Here is a 21,866-nt window from a genome sequence, read left to right on the forward strand (position 1 = left end):
TTTTTAATTATTTCACATGCATTTTGATCATTTCTATTTTCACTGTTTGGTGGCTTAACACTAACCGATGTTTTGTTTCTCTTTACGAGGACTCTTACAAAATGTTCACTAGTTAGCCTAATTTATCCCATATAATTTCAATTCACTCGCATACTGCATTCCACGTTCATTCGCTACCTCTCTGATTATACAACTATACAAAAAATATATAATAAATATATTTGTAGGTTCCATCTTCATCTGTGTCGGTTTTTTGTTACCACCGTCGTTCGTCATCAATTAAATGAAATACAATATGCACACATTTGGCCCTCTTCCTCCAGCACAAGTCGCCGCGAGGGCAATCGAATCTCCTCAGGTATGTTGCAATGATCCCTTCGATCCTGTCGTTTTCGATGGGATTACAGATATAGGTTATTTTATTTTAATCGATAGGGAAGAAATCAAACTGCTTTAGTTGGTGGTATTTTAAGTGAATTTTCTTAGCGGAAAATCAGTCACGCGATTTCCACTCGAATTGTAAATCCATCGAAAATATTTGTCCATAAGGTAAACGATTGGGTAGATAAATGTTCTTTTCTTTGTCACGTGGTCTTTGATTTAGTTTCTCTGTTTTACGTTTTTTTGTTAAAATGATATGCAAAAGTACATACTTTCACTTCCGGCTTCTAGTACGAATATTGATGTTAGAGTGAAGGATATTGTTACAATATTATAGACGATACTATAAAAATACTACCGCCTATTGGAGTCCACGTTGCATATCGCAAGAAAAAGTGACTTTACAAATATATGGATATTTCAAAGCGATTTCAATGCTTCGGTATATATAAATATATATATTTATTTCATACATTCATATACTGGGGAGATAATAACGATCATGAATCGCTTGTAGAAGAACTAATACAAAATTTATTAGTTATATTCTGTGATTCTGTCAGCGATTCTAGCTTTTAGTTTCCGTTTTATACAAAAATTGAAATATATTGTTTATAAAATACATCCGAATAGTTGTAATAGGTGGTAGATTTAAACGTTATCCATAAATTCTTTTGATTCTATCATCGAACAGAAAATGGCTGCCAAGCCTAACGCAAAATAACAAAGCAATACTCTCAGTTAATTGATGTGTAATATTGCGAATCATATTCACTCCACTGTAATGGATTCTACCATCCACACACACGAGTATTTACGTCTCATAAATTCTACATGCACATCACTAACAAATAAATGATCACATTACGGTTGGTTGCTTCCTCTTATCATACTAGAAAAAAAAACACTTTGCTCTCTAAATTGCCACATAATCCACAGAAAAAGATGCGAGCTGTCGCAAGCCAGCCATGTAAGAACTAAAACCATAATTAAAGCTATTTGCTGTTGAAACGAATCTAAAATATCACTAATGCGCTCATCATCGTCAAAGATTAGGCTCTTATAGAACTAAAAACGCGTGCGGCAAAAAAAAAAGATTCTTATTCCTTCTGTACAAATAACGGACTAATTAGAAAAATTAGGTAAAAGTCTACCGCTAACTCTCACTATTTAGGATACGTTTGCGCCTAGCACTGAATTCCGTTGCTAATCTATAGCATTCGCTACAACCTATACAGTGTAGAAGATCAGTAAATGAAACGGCTTTTTTTATTCGCGTTTCCACTTGTTGGCACTTTGTTGTCTGGTTTAGTTTCGTTTTATCGCTTGTTTAATCGGTGCTCTACAACGGTTACAGTAACTGTTGTAACCGTTGAGAGATTGTTCTGTCGGTGAGTAGAAGAGTGTGTAATCAATTTCAACCTTTCTCAACAAATTACACATCTCCATCTCTCCCGAACAGAACTATCCCCGGATGTCACCAAATTGGCACTCACACGTTTCTAGATTATTCCGAATAAACCCCTTCGCTACGTGCCTTCCGCTGCCGGTCCTGCAGGCACAACCAGGCTTCCATGCTGCTGTTGCTCCACCGATGGCCCCTGAAACCGAGGCCGTTTCAGATCGCTATCACCGTCGCTATTCAACGCTCCGCCACTTTCGCTGTCCAACCTTCGTTTCAAGCAGTTATTGTTTCCCTGCTGATCGTTGGTTTCGCAATCGTCGTTCTCGTCCTCTTCCTCCTCGGTTCCTCGGTGGTTCGGATTGTCCCCCTCGCCATTCGATTCGTTGTCATTTTCGTACTGATTGTCATCACAGCTATCGGTTTCATTGCCACTCGGGGCAGCATCGGACCCTCCCCCGCCAGGAATTACATTGCCCGAAATCTTCACATTCAATCGGACCGCCAATCGCTTCAAACTGGATAAGGAGTTCTCACAATCCGTGGTATCAATCTCCGTGAGATTTGTTCCGGACCGTTCGATTTCGGTGTACGTTCCGAAAGGCAGCTTGCCCAGGCATTCCAGTTTGAGTACGTGCATTTTCGAGCGCAAGTGCTTCGCCAAGTGTCCATGTATCCGGAAGCCGACTTCGCAGTCCTTACAGTAGAACGGCCGTGGATTCGAATCCGTCGCAATCCCGAAAGTGGTCGTCATCGAAACCTTGTTCCGATGGGTGGCAGATCTTTCGTGCTTCTGGAATAAACCTTGCGACCGGAAACTGGTTCCACACGGTTCGCATCGGAACTTCCGCTCCATGTAGTGAATGTTCATGTGGATTTTCAGTTGAGATATTTTGTGGAACTTTTTGTGGCACACTTCACAAACCGGACGTCCCCCGTCTTCTTGGAACGGGTTTATAGAAGAGAATTCACTACTGGCTGATTTTCTAAAGCCATCTTCGCCGACAATCACCGTTCGAGCAACAATTCCACCATGCTCCGCGCTTGCTGGATTGGCCACGGGAGGAACTACAACAACCGGTGGAACGATTGACGGCACTATAGACGGTGGAATTATGCTGTTCTCGGCTACTGTCTCCTGATCTGAAGCCGTGCCGCTTTCGCTATCTTCCCGTTTGCGCATCGTGACCGACTTGGTCAGTTTCAGGTACTCGGAGGCAACACTCTTGGCGCTTTCCTTGCTGGAAGCAGCGGCAGGTGTTGAAGTGGAAGGTTGCGTATTCGATGCTTCGTTTGAGATCACGCTGTTACTTCGAGCCCGCATCGAATCTGCACCAGCGTCCAGCTTGACACTTACGGCAGCAACTTCTGCCAAGGTCTCCATACGCGAGGTACTTACAGGCTCTACGCAGGCGTCAGTACTGTCTACCCTAACGGCTTCTTTCGGTGCCGGCGGCTCTTGAGGTGGGTCATTCATGATTGGCAGTATTTCGATTCGATTGGCCGGTTCAACTACAGCCTTCGGCAGCATTTCGTTCTTTCCGTTGAATATCCGATAGGGTTTGTCGGTGACTTTCAACGGGACGGGCTTGGCTATCGTCAAAGGAGTTTTTTTCTGCGCAACCAGGGCTTCCATTGGAGGATGGTTTTCTTGCGCTTCATACTGATTGTTGTTGATGCTCTTCATCTGGCTCAGTTTCATCTTGCTATCTAGAAGGGCACGTTGTTTGATGTACTCTTGGAAGTAGACATTGTCGTCGGCCAATTCCTTGCTGCCATTTGTGATCAGTGGCAACGGAATCTTGTCCGTGTTGGAGACGAGGGTAGTTAGGAGATTGGCCGCGCCGGTTATGGGAGTGACCACGTCCGATACCCGTACAATGACTTGCGATCTGAGATTAGATGGAGGGTGGTCGGAAAGGGGTTGCTTTGGCACTGTATTGGGTGATTGATGGTCAGTATATTGGTGGTACATGGGATAGGAAGCTTGATGCAACGGAGGCGATTCCTTGGGTTTCTTAGTCAAGTCTATTGGCATGGCTCCATCGTCCTCTTCGACTGAAGGGTTATACTCGCGTTTCTTTTTGTTGATGTTCGGATCGGAGTAGTACTGCTCATGTTTCAGAAGATTGAACTCCATTTTGGGGGTGTTTCCGAACGTTATGATGCGACGATGGGGCTGACTAGAGGACTCCGGTTGCGTCTGCATTAGTAGATGCTTTTGGGCAGGTTGTGGTTGAATTGGCGGTTGTTGTTGCGGTGACATTGATAAACCCGGAGAGACTGTCGGTGCGTAAGGAAGCCGACCACGTTCGATGGGTTGATTTGCGCTTCCGAAAGACACCGGGCTGGGATAGCTCTTCGTGGCCTGGGATGCTGTAGGTGGTGTCATCGATAGTGAGAGCAACATGTGCGCTGCTTCATGCTCCGGTAATCGACCTCCCTTGGGTTCACCTGGAAGATGGAAAGGATGGTTTTAATAAGCTAGCGCATGGTGGTCCAAAGCCCTGGTATAGGTGGATGGTTGTGATGGATGTAAATCATGTAAAGAGAAAATGGATTGTGATCGCACTGAGAAGGCCCCCTCTATTAAGGAAAAACGTTTTAAAACAACCCTGGCAATAGGCCCCTCCCATAGCAACAAGTTCCACATCTCTTTAGAAATGTTTCCAACGAGAATTTCACCATCTGCTAATCTTAAAACGATTCATTAGCAGTCGTCTTCCGGTAAAAGTTTTTGTATTAAGTACAATAGTAAAGAATGGACTTCATTCACACTAAGGCTTGCTTATCAAAAGCAAAATTTTAAACCAAAAACCTGATTTTCAATATTTTTTGAATTTCGATTGATTGTTTATACTGTTCAAAGAACATATATGCGCAACATCATTTTATCGCGAATATTTAAGATATGTAATCATATTCACGTTTAAAAGAAGCCTAAATCCCGTGAAAATGTAGAGGGGCCTATTGCCTCGTTGGGGCGTATTACACCGAGTTACCCTAAGTAGCGCGACCCTGGTTAGGTGGCCTATAGAAGATTCTTCACCAACTAATAAAAGCAAAAGTAGAGCAAACGAATTTACTTTTCGGCAACAGACACGGCAGAGGATAGAAAGAACGATTGGAAAGTCGGACTTTGTCACGTAGAAACTTGTTTTTCTAATTGTTTATTTATTAGGCTCATGCGTGTTTAACACTTCACGGAGCCGATGATCTTTTAAATTATATTGTTTTATACAATTTAATTAAAAAAAACTGTTATCAAACTAACAAGTGAACTAATCTGATGTATCGGACTTTGAACCGATAGTAGATAGTCGGGAAGAGCTTACACTCCTTGACGACTTGGCCTCCAAGTAACGTTTTTTTCTGCAGTTCCGTTTCGTCTTTCGATCTAATCTTTGCAATCCCTGCATATTGCCTACAGTCAAATCTCCATGAGTCGATATCTGAAGGGACCATCGACTCATGGAAATATCGAGTCGTGGAAACAAATCCCTTGGAAAGCTATTTATTGGGACCATCATAGTAACCCTGAATTTTTGATTTTAGTATGGTTCCATGAGTCGATATCGAGTCATTTACTCAATGCCTACTTTTGTCGAATGTTACAAACATGCAGTTATGGGCAGTGTTTGGCTCTTGAATTTTAGGTAAACGCTGTGATTTTCTGCTCGTCTGTTCAGAGTATCCAATTTGACGATTCACAAATTCCGCGATTTCGTCATATGATGGCCGCGCAGATTCCGGAGGAAAGGCGAACCTCAAAATGTTCTTGATTTCAACCATATCGAAGCGCATTTTTAACAGTTACAAAAAGAGACTAGTTGTACTGCAGCCGTTCGCGACAGTGGATGAAAGCAAACTGACGTAGAAACTTTAACCCGCGCGTTTGGGCGACTGTTATCCAGAAAAAAAAAACGCTGGCTTAAAACCGGACAACGTGAATTGCGAGCGGTGGGTCCCGTAGCAAGTCCCGTAGGGTCAAGTACCAAAACTACTATAGTCAAACTTCCATGAGTCGATGTTCCATGAGTCGATAGTTTCCATTACTCGATGATCTTTTCAGTCCCTTTGATTTTCCATACACTTTTGCCCCCAGTAGTCGATATTTCCTTTACTCAATGCCTCCTTTGCTCGATGGTCCCACCAGATTGCCATGACTGTGTTTGGTTTCTATGACTCGATGTTATTCAATATTTGATTCCTGAATCGTGAAGATCGTGACACATTCGCTTCGCAAATGGAAAAAGATGAGGAACGGAAAATCAAGGTGCTAACCGTTGCACAACGGAACACCATAATTGACGAGTACGAGGCAAGTGGTGCAAAGGTAACAGAAATTGCGAAGAGATTCCAGGTACCTCAAAGTACCGTTTCAACGATTCTGAAAAACCGGGAGAAATGGCGATTGAGGAAGCATCAAAATGAAAATCTCCAAGTCAAACGAGCGAAGGCACCGGTTGACGAGCGACTGGAACGGGCACTTCAGGTCTTCAAGCCAGGGAAAATAGTATTCCGTTGTCGGGATTGATTATTCGCGAGAAGGCGTGCCAGCTAGCGAAAAAGCTTGGTGTCCCTGAATTCCAGGGTAGCAGCGGCTGGCTCTTCAAATTTTTAAAACGAAATAACATATCGTTTAAAAAAGTTTGTGGAGAAAGCGCTGCGGTTGACTCTACAATGGCTGGAAACTGGATGACCAACGTTTTGCCAGGTTTCATTCAAGAGTATGAACCGAAGGACATTTATAATGCGGATGAGACCGGCTTATTCTACAAGTGCCTGCCAGATAGAACATACGCGTTCAAGTCGGAATCTTGCCATGGCGGAAAGTATTCGAAGCAAAGACTCACCATTCTTTGTGCTGCTAACATGGACGGAAGTGACAAGCTTCCTCTGCTAGTTATTGGGAAAAGTCGGAAACCTCGATGCTTCAAGAATGTTAAGTCCCTGCCTGTTGAATATGAAGCAAACTCAAAAGCCTGGATGACGTCATTGCTATTTGAAAAATGGATGTTGAAGTTGGATCAGCGAATGAGCGATGAGAACCGGAAAATTTTGATGTTTGTGGACAACTGTACGGCGCATCCGAAGATCCTTCAGGACAAATTGAAGTCGATCAAACTTGTATTTTTCCCTCCAAACGCAACTTCTATTTTGCAACCTCTGGATTTGGGAATTATCAAATCTTTGAAACATTATTACAGATATGAGCTGGTTAAAGAACGAATCCATTCAATGGAAATAGATCAGGTATATATTGGTGTTAAATAAAAGTAATTATAAATATTATCTTCTTCAATTAACTTTTTACAGGAACATCAAGATATAACCGTTTTGGATGCTATCAAACTTGTGTCCAAGGTATGGAGCGTCAAAGTTAAAGCAGAAACCATCCAGAACTGCTTCCGAATGGCTGGTTTCGTCTTAGAAGACGAAGATGACATTCCATTAGCAGAACTTGTTAGAAGATAAGCGATACGAAATCAGCAAGATTTGGCACTTGCAGAAGACGAGCTGTTTCCTGTTGATCCTGTGGTATCGTTTTCTGACTATTGTGATGATAGGAATGTCATATGCAGCGAGATGATGACTGATGATGACATTCTCGAATTTGTTACTGGAGAAGACCTCGCACACGATGAGCCCGAAGATGTTTTGTCAACCACATTTGACAACGTGGAGTCTACAGAACCACAACTCGAGATTACTGCAGCAGCTGTAGAATCGACTTTAAAAACAATGGAGTCACTATTACACTCAACAGATAATGTTCCAATCGAAATGTTTGAACATTTTTTCAAAGTTGAGCAGTTTCTTTCCAATCGATACATTTCCCATCAACAACTTTAATTTGTTATTTACTTTGAATATCGAATAATAAATTAATAGTAATAAATAACATAAAACCACAAATCTAATGCTTTTAATTCACACCAGTTTTAGTACTTTTTTGTTGATATCACATTGCAGATTGTGTGTTTTTAAAGTGAAAAATGCAATACAACTATTCTTTCAAATTAATCATATTAAATGATTATGATTAACTAATACTTTTATTGATATAAAATGTGTCTTGCCTAATCTTTCAATAACGAACACATACATAAATAATTTTGGAAATTGTTCTATGAGTCGATATTTCCATGAGTCGATGGTCCCTTCAATATCGACTCATGGAGGTTTCACTGTACATCGGAGGCGACAGAGCAAAACGTGGAGTTGACCATTGGACCAGTTGAACTCCTTGTAGTAATAAAAAAAATCCAATTATTCGAGGAATTCTCGAAAACTTCTAAGATAATACTAGAAAGAAATTCCCATATAAATCTCAAGGGACATATTTTAGATAAGTAAAAAACGTGGAAAAATAGAGATATTGGTAAAGGAATACTTGGAGAACCACGGAATTTCTTGGCCAAGGATACGCCAAGAAATCCCTTCAGAGGTTTTAAGCGAAAAATGCTCAGAGCTCTCCTCAGTGGAATTCTTGGTTGACCCCTTGATAAATTCTTGAACAATCTTTTGAAAAAATCCGGGTCGAATTTTTCGAAATCTCCTTGGCAATTTCTTTAAAAATCCCATAATGAATTGATGTCCATATAGGAACGATTATATTATTACCGTGACATGCCCCATTACCGTGAGGTTAAAAAAAAGTGTATGAGTATTTTCAAATTTCTTAAGTTTCATATAGTAGACTTTTTTATATTTTGCGCGAAAATAAGATTTGCACTGTTTTGAAATTTTTAACCATAGTCACAGTTGAACGACGGAAGCGCATCATAATTAAAACTTTTGTATTATACAACGTCTTGAGGTTTGTGTGATTGATTCGAGGAAAAAAATATATATATATATCACTCAGCAATTTTGGAATTATAGCTGAAACACGGTATTTGGAACTCAGAAGCAACTGTGCCCTAATACCGTGTGTTGGCACCAGACGATTGTATTCTAACCAGGGTTGGGAAAAAATCTGAAATTCACTCTACAGTAGTCAAACAAAGCCATTCACAGTCAGCGAAGCCAGTGAAACTCATGCCCATCGCTGCTGTAGGCAAAAAGCCTTGAAAATCACAAAACACCCGTTGCATTTCCCGCATTAAGAGCCTTCAATGACACTACTGAGAAAATCCTGTACCCAATACAGGCTACTTGATAAGATTCACGATTTTAAACTACTGTAGTGAGAGAGCCACGTGATTTTCGCGAAATTCAATCCTACTACTATTACCATTCCCAGCACTGATTCTAACATGCTAAAAATGCACATCATTCCCAAATATACGGTATTAGGCAAGACACGAAATTAGAGCAAGTCACGGTAATAGCTATGTTATAATTGGTTCAAATTTCAACATATCATTATAGAAGAAACGCTGGATAAGAAGCTGTAGTTGTCTATAAAGGGTCGATTTTAAGATGAGACTTAATCTAAAATTATGTTTCTATCATGTCCCAACGTCCTTCACAGATTCAATAATTTTGAAGGAGAAAAAGGATTTATTGTTCGGTTTAGTTCTATCAGAGTATTAACGTTTTCAAAGTTAAATAACCCCATGGAACAACAACCCTAAGAACAACCTAAAATCATGAACAGCGTAACATTACTGTTTTCTCTTGTGCAAAAGAAAAAAATAATTTAAAAAAAATGATAAATATTAACTTGTATCGTATCATAAGAAAATTTGTACAAGCTTAAAGTTCACCAATGCTCCAGATTTTTGGACGCCTACAAACTTGAGTAGTTTTAATTGTAAGTTAAGACTCATGGAGTAAATATAGGTATATGAGCCTACTTAAGTATCTACATCGGGGCCGCATATATTTATGAGAACGTTTAGTTCTCTCATGCATGCAATCGATTGAACGACAACAAGGAAAATAATCTATAAAACAAATATCTGCGAAGGTCTTTCAAATGTGGGGGCCCAAAGCCTCTTGGCCTAGTCTAAACCTAGCCCTAAAGCATTAAAAATAATTAAGGGGGCTCTGTACATCGCTGATACAAGTCTCCTCCAGAACGTATGCTTGCAACGCTCACTTTATTTTTGGGATTTTACATATTGACAGCTTGTAGGTAGGCTTGATAAAATCTACAATGCAAAAATGAGTCGATTCTGCCGTTTTTCTGAGGAGAAAAAACTGAACTCACAATTTTCAACACCGATCTCAAGCCAGTTAAGTGAGAGTGCAAAAATAAAAAATGCGAGGATTTTTTCAGGTACTCTCTCTTACTTGTTGCGATGCTCACCTTTCCTCACACTTCAAAAGACTGAGACCGCTTGATGAGTACTTCTTCGACGAATACCAGGTTTCTATAAGCTGGCAATAAGCCAGATCACCTTGTGAATAATCTTAGATAAATTCCGGGAGTACAACTTGCAGACTTACCATCTGTTCATTGACATCTAGGAAACGAATTATTCAGTGAAATGCATTGAGCTTTGGTTGACAATGTTTTACGGCGAAACTAATCAGTCTGATACGTGTGACGCTACACTCGAGGACATGGATAGAAGATTTACGGACGATATCGACTTCATTGGAATCGATCGCAGGTCTATGGAGGAGGCCTTCGTACCTATGAAGAGGGATGCGTCGAGCATCATGGTTACAAACGAAGTACATGGTTACTGGTACTACCTCTATAGGCCTAGTGGTGTTAGTGCTGAGGTAGTCTTGTTATATTAATCGTATGAAAAGCGAATATAGCGTATAAGGTACGATAGACAGCCCACTGACATCCCTTAGTGCAAATTTCAAAGAGAGAATTGCTTAGTATGATAAGCAAGAAGCAAAGATGTGAACGACTTCGTGGAAAATCACGAATACGCTCACTGTACGCAGTGGCAGAATATTTGGGAACCATTAACGTTTGCTGCAACCGGATAAATGCATCCCAAAACCGATAAAGATGGACCTTCACAATACGGGTATGTAAGCTGTTTTCATTCTCTCAAATCAATATACTACTTACTGTAATCGGCACTATCATCGCTCTCGTCTCCGTCGCTGTCCGGATCGCTATCCGAATCGAACGGGATTGTCGACGTCTGCTCGCTCGAAATCGACTGCTGGTCGTTTTCGATGTCGATATCCCCGCCGTCGTCGTCCACACTGGTCGGAATGGGATTAAGCCCCAGCTCGGTACACTTTTTAAAGTGACTCTTCGACTTCATGTGTTTCGTCAGATTTCCCTTCGTTTTGAAGCTGGAAGAAAAAGATTGCGGAACAGTTAGTCTTCCACGAACCATTGTCCTAAACTTATTCAAGCAAACTTACTGGAAACTACAATGCTGACACGAGTAAGGCCGAACATCCGTGTGAGTACGTATGTGCTTCTTCAGCATCGACGGTTTCTTGCACCGGATGCCACATTCTTTGCAAACGTACTTTCCTCGGCCGCGACCTCGCACGTACGTGTACTCCTCGGTGCTTTCGAATCCCCCGGACAGAGTCCGTTCCGTTGAATCGCTTCTCGGCGGAATACTATCATTCGAGGCGGCACTCTTTTCCGGAAGATACGGATAGAATCCACCGGACTTTGGCGCCGGTGAAGTGACCTGTGGGATCGAATAGCTAGGGAAACTGCTCTTGACCTCGATTGCGCTCGAGATGGGCTGGTTTGCTGTGCTCGAATTGACCACCGTCAACGTAAGAGGTTTGGTAGCGATCGAGTAGCTGTGGTCACCCTGCTGGCTACTGTTGTACAAGGCCATCACCTGGATCGGTTTGAATCCAAGTGGGTGCGGGTCATTCTCCGGATGAACCTGCCAATTGCTGTACATCGACAATTGCTTTTGGGTCTGGACGTAGAATGGCTGAGTCTTGTTAACGGTGCAGTAGAAAGGCTTCGTGCTCGATTTGAGACCGATGTTGGTGTAGGCGTGACCATTGAAATACAACTCTCGGCAGGACTTGGAAGGCCGTGGGGTTTCCGGCGATATTAGCGGCATCGTATTGTGCGTTGGTGTAATACCGTGGTGGCGTTTCGGTGTAAAAGTACCAGGCTTCAATGGCAGTGAGTTGGGTCTCAAGAACTTCGGTTTCTGTACCACCGGCGGAGGTGGTGGAACATCCATCGGTTTTGTTTCGATCGGTTCAGATTTCACACTTTCTGTTGGAGTGTTCGGTTTGATTATGATATCCGACGAGATAAAGTTTTCGAAGTTAAAGTATCTAATCTCCTCCTTCTTCACCGGTTCAATGGTTTCTTTCTTACGAGGGCTGATGTTGTCAGCAATCCTTGTAAAATTAAAGCTTTTCTTCGGGGTTGCGTTGATTTCCTGCTTGGCCGGAGACCAGATTTCTTTGAACATGCCATTCTTAACCGGTGGCACAGCCAGAACGGGTTTCTTATTCCGAACAACATCCTCCGGATCGAAACTTTTATAGTTTGATGCCATTGGAGGAATTGGCGGCGTTTTGATGCTAATTGGGCTAGGTGCCAACCGAGGCCGACCTCGCATTTGTGATTCATTCGAAGGTATCATTGAATTGGGGCCGGGTATTCCTTGTACGTATGGTATCATTTTGCCGCCATGCATGATTTGCGATGCTTGACCCGGTGACACCTGCGGCAGCGTCAATGGATTGTAAGCCGTAATTGAATTAATTGGCGGGAACTGAAAGTGACCGATGGATTGCACAGTGGAAGAATTTGGATTGCTGTTGGGTCTCTCGGAAGGTGTATGATGTTGGCTGTTAGGGAAAAAGTTTGGCGTCGTCAGGGATGGCGTTAGTGTCGGAGTGATTGTCACTACCAACTTGGGCGTGGTGGGATTCATCGGAATGGGAGATGCACCACGACTCGCTTTTGGCACTTGAACAACCGTTCCTCCCGAATGCATGCTGGATCGGGCTCTCATAGAAGAATCATTCATTTCGCTGTCTGCATCTGGAGAAAACTGCGTAACGGTTCCTCCAGACGAATACCTATGCGGAATCATTTGCTCCTGGCGTTCTATCACTTCCAAATCTCCTCCGTATAACTGCAAACTAGGATGTTGTGGCCGCCGTATCTCAGCATCTTGCGTAACAATGTGTCTTTTCCGCGAGGGCGTATCTTCACTAGACACATGAGAAACAATTACATTCTGTTCTGGCGCGCTTTTACTGCTGAACGTATCACTTTTACTGCTCTGGAAATCCACCAGCCGAGTATTGCCTAGAAGTGGTCCTGGCGAAGGCAGTGGGTTTTGTACCGTGTCTACGATTTTCGCAACGACCGGTGGTGTAACCTGCACTTCCGGTGTATGGCTCGTTGAGGTACTGGTTACACTGCTTGATCTACTACTGCTTCCTTCTTTCGGTGCCAGCGATATGTTTTCCGGCCTAGATCGAGGCTGCCTCAGTTGCGATTTGGCCAATTTCGAAAGAGTTGCTGGATTTCTCGAAGGAGGCATCAACAAGCCACGTGCGAGGTTTTTCAAACTGTTCGGGTTGAATCGATTCGATCGCATATAGTGCGACGATGGCGAGCCAATCGGGCTCATTGGGGCACTATCAGGACTATTCAAACTACTACTGTTGCCTTTGCAGAAACAGATGGTATGGTATTTGAGAATTTCCGCATCGCGAAAGCTGGTATTGCAGGACTTGCAGGTGAACAGGTTTTCGATGTTTTCGTTCTCCGGATTCTGCACCACACCAAATTCCCGCGAGTTCAACAGAAGGTCTTTGATAATCGAACGTTCCGGATTCTGAGGATGATCGTTCACAGGAACCGTTTGCGAAGCTGGAGGAGCTGGCTGACTCGGTGGGGCGACTTGCTGCTGACCGTAGACGGCAGACGTTGATGGAGGCGCTTGGTATTGCACAGAGGAAGACGAAGCAGGTGATTGTTCCCGACTGTATCGCGGGCTCTCGCTCGGTGGCCGTTTACGCGAGGGTTCTGGTACTACTTGAACCTCAACAGCAGGCCCAGGTGGTGGCTCGCTTGGAACGGGTTTACTTAAATTTAACGGTAGCTGATATTGCACTAGTTGTGGTTGCAGTTCATTGGCACTCATGGGACGTGCCACCATCTGGGGCTGTTGCTGTTGGGGTGGTGGTTGATGCATCACTTCCATCGTTCCCACCGGAGGGTGATGGTTCTGCACATAGGGAATTTGCGCCACCATCGCCTTCGGTTTGGTAGGTTCATTTTGGGGGTACGGCTGAACTTGCTGCTGTTGCTGTTGCATTTGTAGTTGTTGCTGCTGCATCTGATGCTGTTGCTGAAGCATCAGCAGTTGCTGTTGTTGCAGTTCCTCGCTGTTTCTCTTCTGCAGCAATGCATTGGCCAATTTTGAACTTGGAGAATCCAGACCTGCTGAACTACTGCTACTACTGCTAGTACTGTTATTAACCGAAATGCCTCGCGTGATACCAGTTATTTTGTGGTACTTTTTCTGAAGTGGCAACTCCACCACTTCCACGATCGCTTCGTTGTCCGATATCAGCTTGGAAATGTGTTGCTCGAGCGATTCAACATTTTGACCGTTCTAAAGAAAAACAAACAGTTTAGTAAAACTCAATTGAAATTGCTGGGCATAGAATGAAATTACCAAATAGTGCGGCGTTGAAGGAACTGAATGACTAACCATCGATGTGTTGTTACTACTGTAATTACTACCGCCGCCAGCAAGGCTGCTAATGTAGTGCTGCTGGCTGCTATTCACGACAAGCGTGGTAGGAACCGTTTTGCCCGACGTTCCCAGTTTGTTACCGTCGAATTTAGCGTACAGGGCAGCATTGTGAAACTTGGGTTTGTAGGGTTTCTCCACCAGGAGCTGTGGCGAATGCACGCGGTCGTCCATCATCGGAGATCCTCGGTTGATCTGGAAGCAAGTTGGTGCGGTAGAGATAAGCATCAAAATTTGAGTATATGGGAAAAAGGAACTTACGATATCTGATCCGCTATTGCTCAGTTCTTTGTCCTCGATATCAGATCCCAGGGAACCGTCTTCGTCAACAGTAGGTCCAATATCCTTGTCCGGGAATTTTGACCGGTGTGCTCGAGATCTGAAAAAAAAAGATAAAAATAAATTTGTTAAACGTTCACCAAGTTTTAATCATGTTTAAATTCTACAACACAGAGGCGCGTCCACGTTCTGAGGCATGGGTAGGACAAACTTTAATAAATATTTTGTGCACAGTGAAACAAAGAAAAATGTTAACCCTATGGTATGTTAGGCTGGCAATTGAAAATTACTATATTTAGGGGTTTAGACGCAAACAGTGTCAGTCATTACTTTAAGAGGAAGAAAGTATTTCGTCTTTACATGGTTGGTAGCTATTGAGGACCTTAAAAATAGAAAATTATAGACCTTTAGTCTGAAAAAAAGAGACCTAAAAGGAATCAAATAGAGGTAAAAAAAAGACCGAACAGGAATCAAGAAAACAAAACGAAACCTTATAGCAGCCATGAGATAAGAGTTTGATTCTCCATACCTTCAGAGCACATATTTATTTAAGATCTAACACTATTTTCTTAAGAATTCCTCGTAACATTACCACTGCTCGTGTTGTGTATGTGTTTTTTATGATGTTTTCTAAGAATTTCATCAAAAATTATTTCAGGTATGTTCAGATATTACTCCGCAAATTTATAAAGGCGTACATTTACTAACTATTTCTCATAGAATTTCTCCAAGAATTCCGTTTAGGATACCTCAAGAATTCAACCTGGATTTTCCCAAGGAGTACCACAGAAAAGAAATTTCTCCTGAAATTAAATTCTTTAAGTTTTGTTTAAGAATGTTTTTAACCCCGCCATGATTCTAGCTAGTGATTCATTCATCGTTTTCTCTGAGACATTCGAAGATTCCTGGGCAAAACATCTTCTAAAATTCAATCAAAATTTAACTTCCCCAGAAACACATTCAGAAATTTCAAGGTATTTCTTATGATTTGATCTAGCCAAGATGCCGTCTGCAATTGCTTTAGAGATGTCTTCTACACTAAGATTTTCTAAAGTAAGTTTTAAAACTTTATTTTAAAGGAATTCTTCCAGGAATGTCTCCAGGAAAATGCCAAGAAATTTGTTCAGAAATATGAATCCGTAGAGAATTTCTAAAGAAAATCTTAAAGTAACCTCTGATAAAACCTGTGCATGCTTTAAAGTCATCCTTATTCAGCAAGGATCTTTGTAAGAAATATTGGATTTATGACGAAGTTTCAGTAGAATTTGTGCAGGAAATGATTGGAGGAACTATTGGAAAAAAATCTGTAATATTTTCTGGTGTAAAAACTTAAATAAACTTTTGAAGATTGCTTGTGATTTTCTTTTAAGTTTTGAAGAAATTTTTGGAAAAACTGCAGGAGTAATACTTGAATGAAATGCTGGAGAAATTCCTAGAAAAAAAATGTATAAAGAACTCCGCAAAGAGTTTTGGATTTCTGGGTGGAAATGTGGATCAATAATTGAAGGAAACCACATGAACTATTTTTTTTAACTTTGAAATCAACCTTTGTGGATTTCCTCGGATGAAATTATGTAGAAATCCATTGAAGATCTCCTAGAGTAACAACTGGAGAATTGGGTTAAAGGAATAGTGAAAAAATATCAGTAGGAAATTCTAGGATAGTTTGGGTAAAAATCAAAGTAAGACCTGAGGAAATTACTTGTAAAAGTAGCTTTGGAGTTCTCATCGATTTCCTAGAACAATTTCTGAAGAAATTCTCCTAAGCATCCTTTGAAAAATCGCTGGTAGTATTTCTGGAAGAATTGGTAGAGAAATCTAAAAAAAAGAGGATTGGATTCCTCTGAAGGACCTTGAAAATATTTTAAATAAAATCACTTTGACAATTCCTGAAGCTTTTCCTCGGGAAATATGGAACGAAATTTTTGAAGAGCATGTTGAACGTGTTAAAGTCACTGGAGCCTGTACAATTTTGCATGAGGACAGCAAAAGTTCTGTTAATTTGTGTTGCAATGCTTTGATAGACTTTATCAAGAGTGATAGCCCATTTAGAAATCGCTAACACCATCACTGCGGCTGGTCTTAGTTTAATTCAGTACTTCTTCCAAATATTCTTCAAGAGTCTTTTGAAAATTCTCTATGGATATTCCAGAAACTTCTCAAGAATTACTTCCAGGAATGCTGACGGAAATTTGTCCCAGAACATATACAGGGTTGGGCGTAGATTTTTTTTTTGGGAAACCATCTATTGATTGTTTCAGAAATGCCGGAGAGGATTGCTTCATCAATTTTTCTAATAGTCAAAGAAATTTCTTGTAACAATTCCTACAGTTAGTTTCCCATGATTTTCACTATAGATATTCTCAAACGTTCTTCACACGAGCCAGCACTTTTTGGGGGTCATGTACAAGCCATGTCACACTTCACTAAATATGAGAAAACAATTAAAACCCATATAATGTCTTCCATTTTCAATCAGAATAAGTACGATGTTGATATATTGAACAGATGATAAATAGTTTAATTTATTTCTCAAACTTTCTGCTGATCTTGTTTTTTTTGTTGAATCATGGGTAGGACAATACATAGGCTGTCCTACCCAGGTATGTTTGTGCGTAGTACATGTCCTACCTGTCCTACCTACTTCCCGCGCCACTGCTACAACATAATATTGTGAATATTGAAAAATATTGGACTATCTAGACCGAAAAGTAACTGAAGATTGGATGCAAGTTTTTGTGCATATTAATTGCATTTAAGTACACGATCGTGCGTCAAATTCAAGAATTCACAGTTATTTTATATTTATTGATTGCTGCATTCATTACATTATTAAGTATATGCATCCAGTAATAGTATTGTTACTGAGAAGATTTGTCAAGCAATTTGCTGCTAGTTCCAAAAACGGTGAACTTTCGTTATAGTGTGAGCCCGAGTTCAGTCGGAGGATGTGACTTTGGCTTATGGACAAGAAGTAGAATTTAATGTCGGTCTTAGCTTCCGGATACATACATAGATGACGGGATAATGCACCAAAAGCCCAAGGCTAAAAGAAACGAAAAATGCTGTTTTTGCTGACCACCGAAAAGCTACCGTCAAAGCACAACATGCAAACATTGACGGTAACAGCGGGATCCACGACCCCGGAGACCCCGTTTCTTCATTCATGAATTGATTTTTTTTGTCTATCAGTTTATTCATGCGTGAATAACCTAATCGTCAAAATGTTTTCAATTGCCTTCAACCCCAAAGTCTGCACAGTGCACATTGATCCCAAAGCCATATCTAGGAAGACAAAAATGATTGCGCTTAAACCGTCAATTTTAGATATATGGTGTCTTCGGCAAAGTTTCTCCATATTTTTCAGACATTTTTTTCAGTGATGTGAAATTAGGGTGGCCCACATGGTTTACGAGATCAGCGCATAAACTTTTTTGCTGACGCATTTAAGACTACACAATGTTCTACAATGTTTTAGAACAACCGATTTGGAGTAACTTTGCCGAAAAACCCAAATTTCTATCTCTTATGGTTCGCGAGTTGTGATTTTTTTTTAACAAAAAAGTTAGGGTGGTACTGAAAAATCAGTTTTTTCTTGATAACTTTTTATACAATAATTTCTCGCAAAAACTTTGTTCCGAGCACTTTTAGAACTTTTGATTGCGCAACTTTTTGACAAAAAAAACTACTGTTCTATCACTTATGGTTACAGTGTTATCAGAAGTTTTCTTCGAAAAAATGGTTGTTTTCAAATGCCGATATCTCCGAAAGGCGCAAACGGATTTTCAATCTTTTGTCACCATTAGAAAGATTAGCTTTTTTTCTGTGTATGGTGAAAAAACTGTTAGGACGTTTTTTGTTTGAAAAGAGTGACAAAATTTTGAAAATAATATGTTTCTAAACGAAAATTGTCCATAACTTGAAAAATAATCGAGATAGCTCTTTGGTGCCTTCAGCAAAAGTGTGCAAAATAGAAAGTTCTGAAAGTGTTTCATACAAAGTATTCATAAAAAATCAACGCTTTAAGATATATTCACCATGAACCAAATTTTATATGGTAAAGGAAGCGAAAAAAGAGATATTTGCTGGAACAATCGAAATAACTGTATGTAAAGTCTTTTAAATTTGAAAGTCATTGACTATCATTAATTTCCTGAGATCTTATTTGCTAGCTACTCGGATTTAACAAATCTTGATTAAAATTTAAATAAAAACCGAGTAATTATTGAAATCAGTTTCTCCAGGTATTCTCCATAACTCTATGGTCCCTTCAAATCGTATAAGATTATCTTTCTGTACCAGTAGAATTAGGCTTCTGTACCACACCCAAGAACGCATTCCGCAATGGCTTCGTGGAGCGAACCTAAATGTGAAAAAGGTACGTATAGAAACATTTTATCGTATTGACGTTAGGCTAGCGAAAAGTGGTACCAGCACTACATTGAATACCTGAACGACACTGAGGGCACAGGCTGCGGTACTCATCAAGATGCACCCGGAGAGCCAGGCCGATTGCCTGTATCATATGATAGCAAGAATCTCGGAAACATAACAGCTACCGGAGGAGTGGAAGCAGGGATTTATGTGCCTTATCTACAAAAAAGGCGACAAAATGTAATATGAGAATTATCGAGCGTTTAGTAGATATTCTAAATGTCGCCTACAAAGTATTTTTACACATCATATTTCGTCATCTGTCAGTAAGCGTTAGATAGACGGGAGATATGTTCGAGATGGTAGATGAGTTCGTTTACTTCTGATCTTAGTTATCTTACTATGAGCTCCACTGCCCATAACTGCATATTTGTAACATTCGACAAAAGTAGGCATTGAGTAAATGGAACACCAAGTGTGCATTTTATGGCAGTATGGGAGGAAACTGAAATTTCTAAAAATTACCAGGAACTCAAAATTGCTTATTTGAGGCTGGTATTTTGTACAACTCATATCGCATACTAGGTGAATTGTCAGAAAATAATTCTGATAGAAATTTCATTGCTATCACATTACGAGGCCAATTTATAATCTCAATGTGACTGTTATGCGGTTATAATTACCAATATGACAAAACAACTTGGTATTTTTTTCGAATTTTCTAGAACAATTTCACAGATTTCAGTAAGTTGATCGAAAGTATTTATCATTTGATGATTCTCCATGGTATTAACTCCATTTTGTAAAAAATGTCGAATGTGACTGTTTTGCAGTTAGGGGCAGTCCAGAGCAAAAAACAACGATCGAAAAAGATTCGTCCTCGCACCAGATGTATCCAGGCATTACATTTCATCTCATCTTCCGATCTTCTGAGCAAGATATGAATCGAATAACAAGATATTATCTTAAAGCTTTTTGATAGAATTTTAACCTAGATCTTTGGCTCATTTGGTCATAGATAGAATCTTTGTACCTCAGCAAACTGTCCGAAAACTATGCTCGACATTGTTTGTCATGCACATCATAGCCACGTCTTCAAAGGAACACCCGTAAATTACAAGTAGAGTGTGAGTGAATGTAAAAAATACGTTTTTGCAATTCCGTTGCATATCAGCCTACTTTTTTATCAATAAACTGAACTACATAACGGCCTACTTTTCCTACCAAAAGCAACAGTCCTGAAAAGTGCTACTTTTCAGCACTAATAACGGTATCGAAAAGTAGCACTTTTCAGTACTGTTTTGGGATGTGTCAAAACAATATCTTATTGCATCTATACGACATTTATTGAATTACTCTGAATCACTAAATAAGTTTGCAAACGAGTTTCTCATTATATATCCGCTTGAAGATCCGAATCTAGTCGGATTCGGAACGTCCAACGAATATTATTATTATTTATCTTTATTTGAGTAGCTTTTCGCCCTTGACGAGTTTGCCACTTCGCATCCAACGAATAGTCAGAGGCTAGTTGACTGTAAGGGATTCTTAGTTAGAATAGAATCGTCTTGCGGGCGTAGATGAGGCAGCAGAGTTTATTAGTTCGTTCTCAAAATTGCGGGGAGCCTTACGCGGTGATTCGTACAGGCAATTCAGCACTTCCATATTGCAGGCAAATAGTATTTGGCGACTATCCTGATCAGTCTTTGAAAATGGAATCAGCAATGAAAGTGTGAAAATTAGTGACATTTATTCCACAGCCTACCTGATTGAGGAAAACTGAGCTGTTGCTACGCATAGAAGCTCATGGGGATTTTATTGAAATATGTTTATGATCCAAGAAATAATCCAACTATAACGGCATTTTTCGTATTTGCAAAAAATGTTGTACGCAACTCGTTGCAAAACTCGATTTTTTCAGCACTCGTCGTATTTATCGTCGTATGTACTCTTCGTGCTAAAAAAATCATCATTTTGCAACTTGTTGCTTAAATAACTATTTTAAAATAGAGACAAATATATTTTCGTTTATTTGTAGGTAACGCAGACGTCTATTTAATTATAGGCTCTGCGTTCTTTGTCCTACTCAAGAAGCCCTCCTTCTTTCAAGCGCAAGATATATCGGAAAATCTCAAATACCATGTTTTTCGAATGAAGTGATAAGCAAAGGACGTTACCACTACCAGGAACATTTCGTCCCAAAACCTGGTTTCACTTTGTACTCTTGCTTTAAATATCATAATTATCGTAATAAATGGGCTTTTATGTAATTTCTTAAATTTATATTTTAACCCATATATATTTTTTATATAATCGTGTTTCGTTTTGAGAGGAACTAAAGGTCGAACTTATGTTCCCTTAACACATTTCTACTTAAAGGTATAAAAATGACTAGCTCATAACATATTACACGCAACCATTGCTCACGTGGATTTCTTTCGATCACATTTTTTCGAAACATTTAAAATGTTGATCATGCTCGATCACATTTTTTCGAAACACTTAAAATGTTGATCATGCTTGAAAGGCCTTTCAATAATAATGACATTATGTCCCGAAAAGGGAGATTTTTAACCACTCAACAAAAGGAGAATTACCCTACGTACAGCGACACCACTATGCCAGTTCGATTTTTAGGCCCACCGCCAATGCGTGAAGAACAGAAAAAAAATCATTCGATTTAAAAAATACTCTTGACTACAGACGAATATCTCTATACTTGATATTCGTCGAATATAAAACGTTACTGATGGATTTTCAAATCATTTATCGGACAAACCATTTTCTCCAATAGT

The 21,866-nt window shown here is 40.3% G+C and overlaps 1 protein-coding gene across 5 annotated transcripts in view; it reads right to left on the bottom strand.

Annotated features, from left to right (window-relative positions):
• LOC110675397 overlaps positions 1 to 21,866 on the bottom strand; it is a 194,015-nt gene continuing 172,149 nt past the window's right edge. For all 5 annotated transcript variants that reach the window (XM_021840316.1, XM_021840319.1, XM_021840320.1 and 2 more), the window contains 5 exons: positions 14,680 to 14,797; positions 14,341 to 14,613; positions 11,075 to 14,277; positions 10,770 to 11,002; positions 1 to 4,237 (listed from right to left, as the gene is read on the bottom strand). In XM_021840316.1, the coding sequence (XP_021696008.1) occupies positions 1,911 to 4,237; positions 10,770 to 11,002; positions 11,075 to 14,277; positions 14,341 to 14,613; positions 14,680 to 14,797 (6,154 nt within the window). In that variant the 3' untranslated portion in view covers positions 1 to 1,910. The remainder of the gene's footprint in view (positions 4,238 to 10,769; positions 11,003 to 11,074; positions 14,278 to 14,340; positions 14,614 to 14,679; positions 14,798 to 21,866) is intronic.

Source organism: Aedes aegypti, chromosome 2 (assembly GCF_002204515.2).
Source record: "Aedes aegypti strain LVP_AGWG chromosome 2, AaegL5.0 Primary Assembly, whole genome shotgun sequence".
In the NCBI taxonomy this organism is placed as follows: Eukaryota; Metazoa; Arthropoda; class Insecta; order Diptera; family Culicidae; genus Aedes; species Aedes aegypti.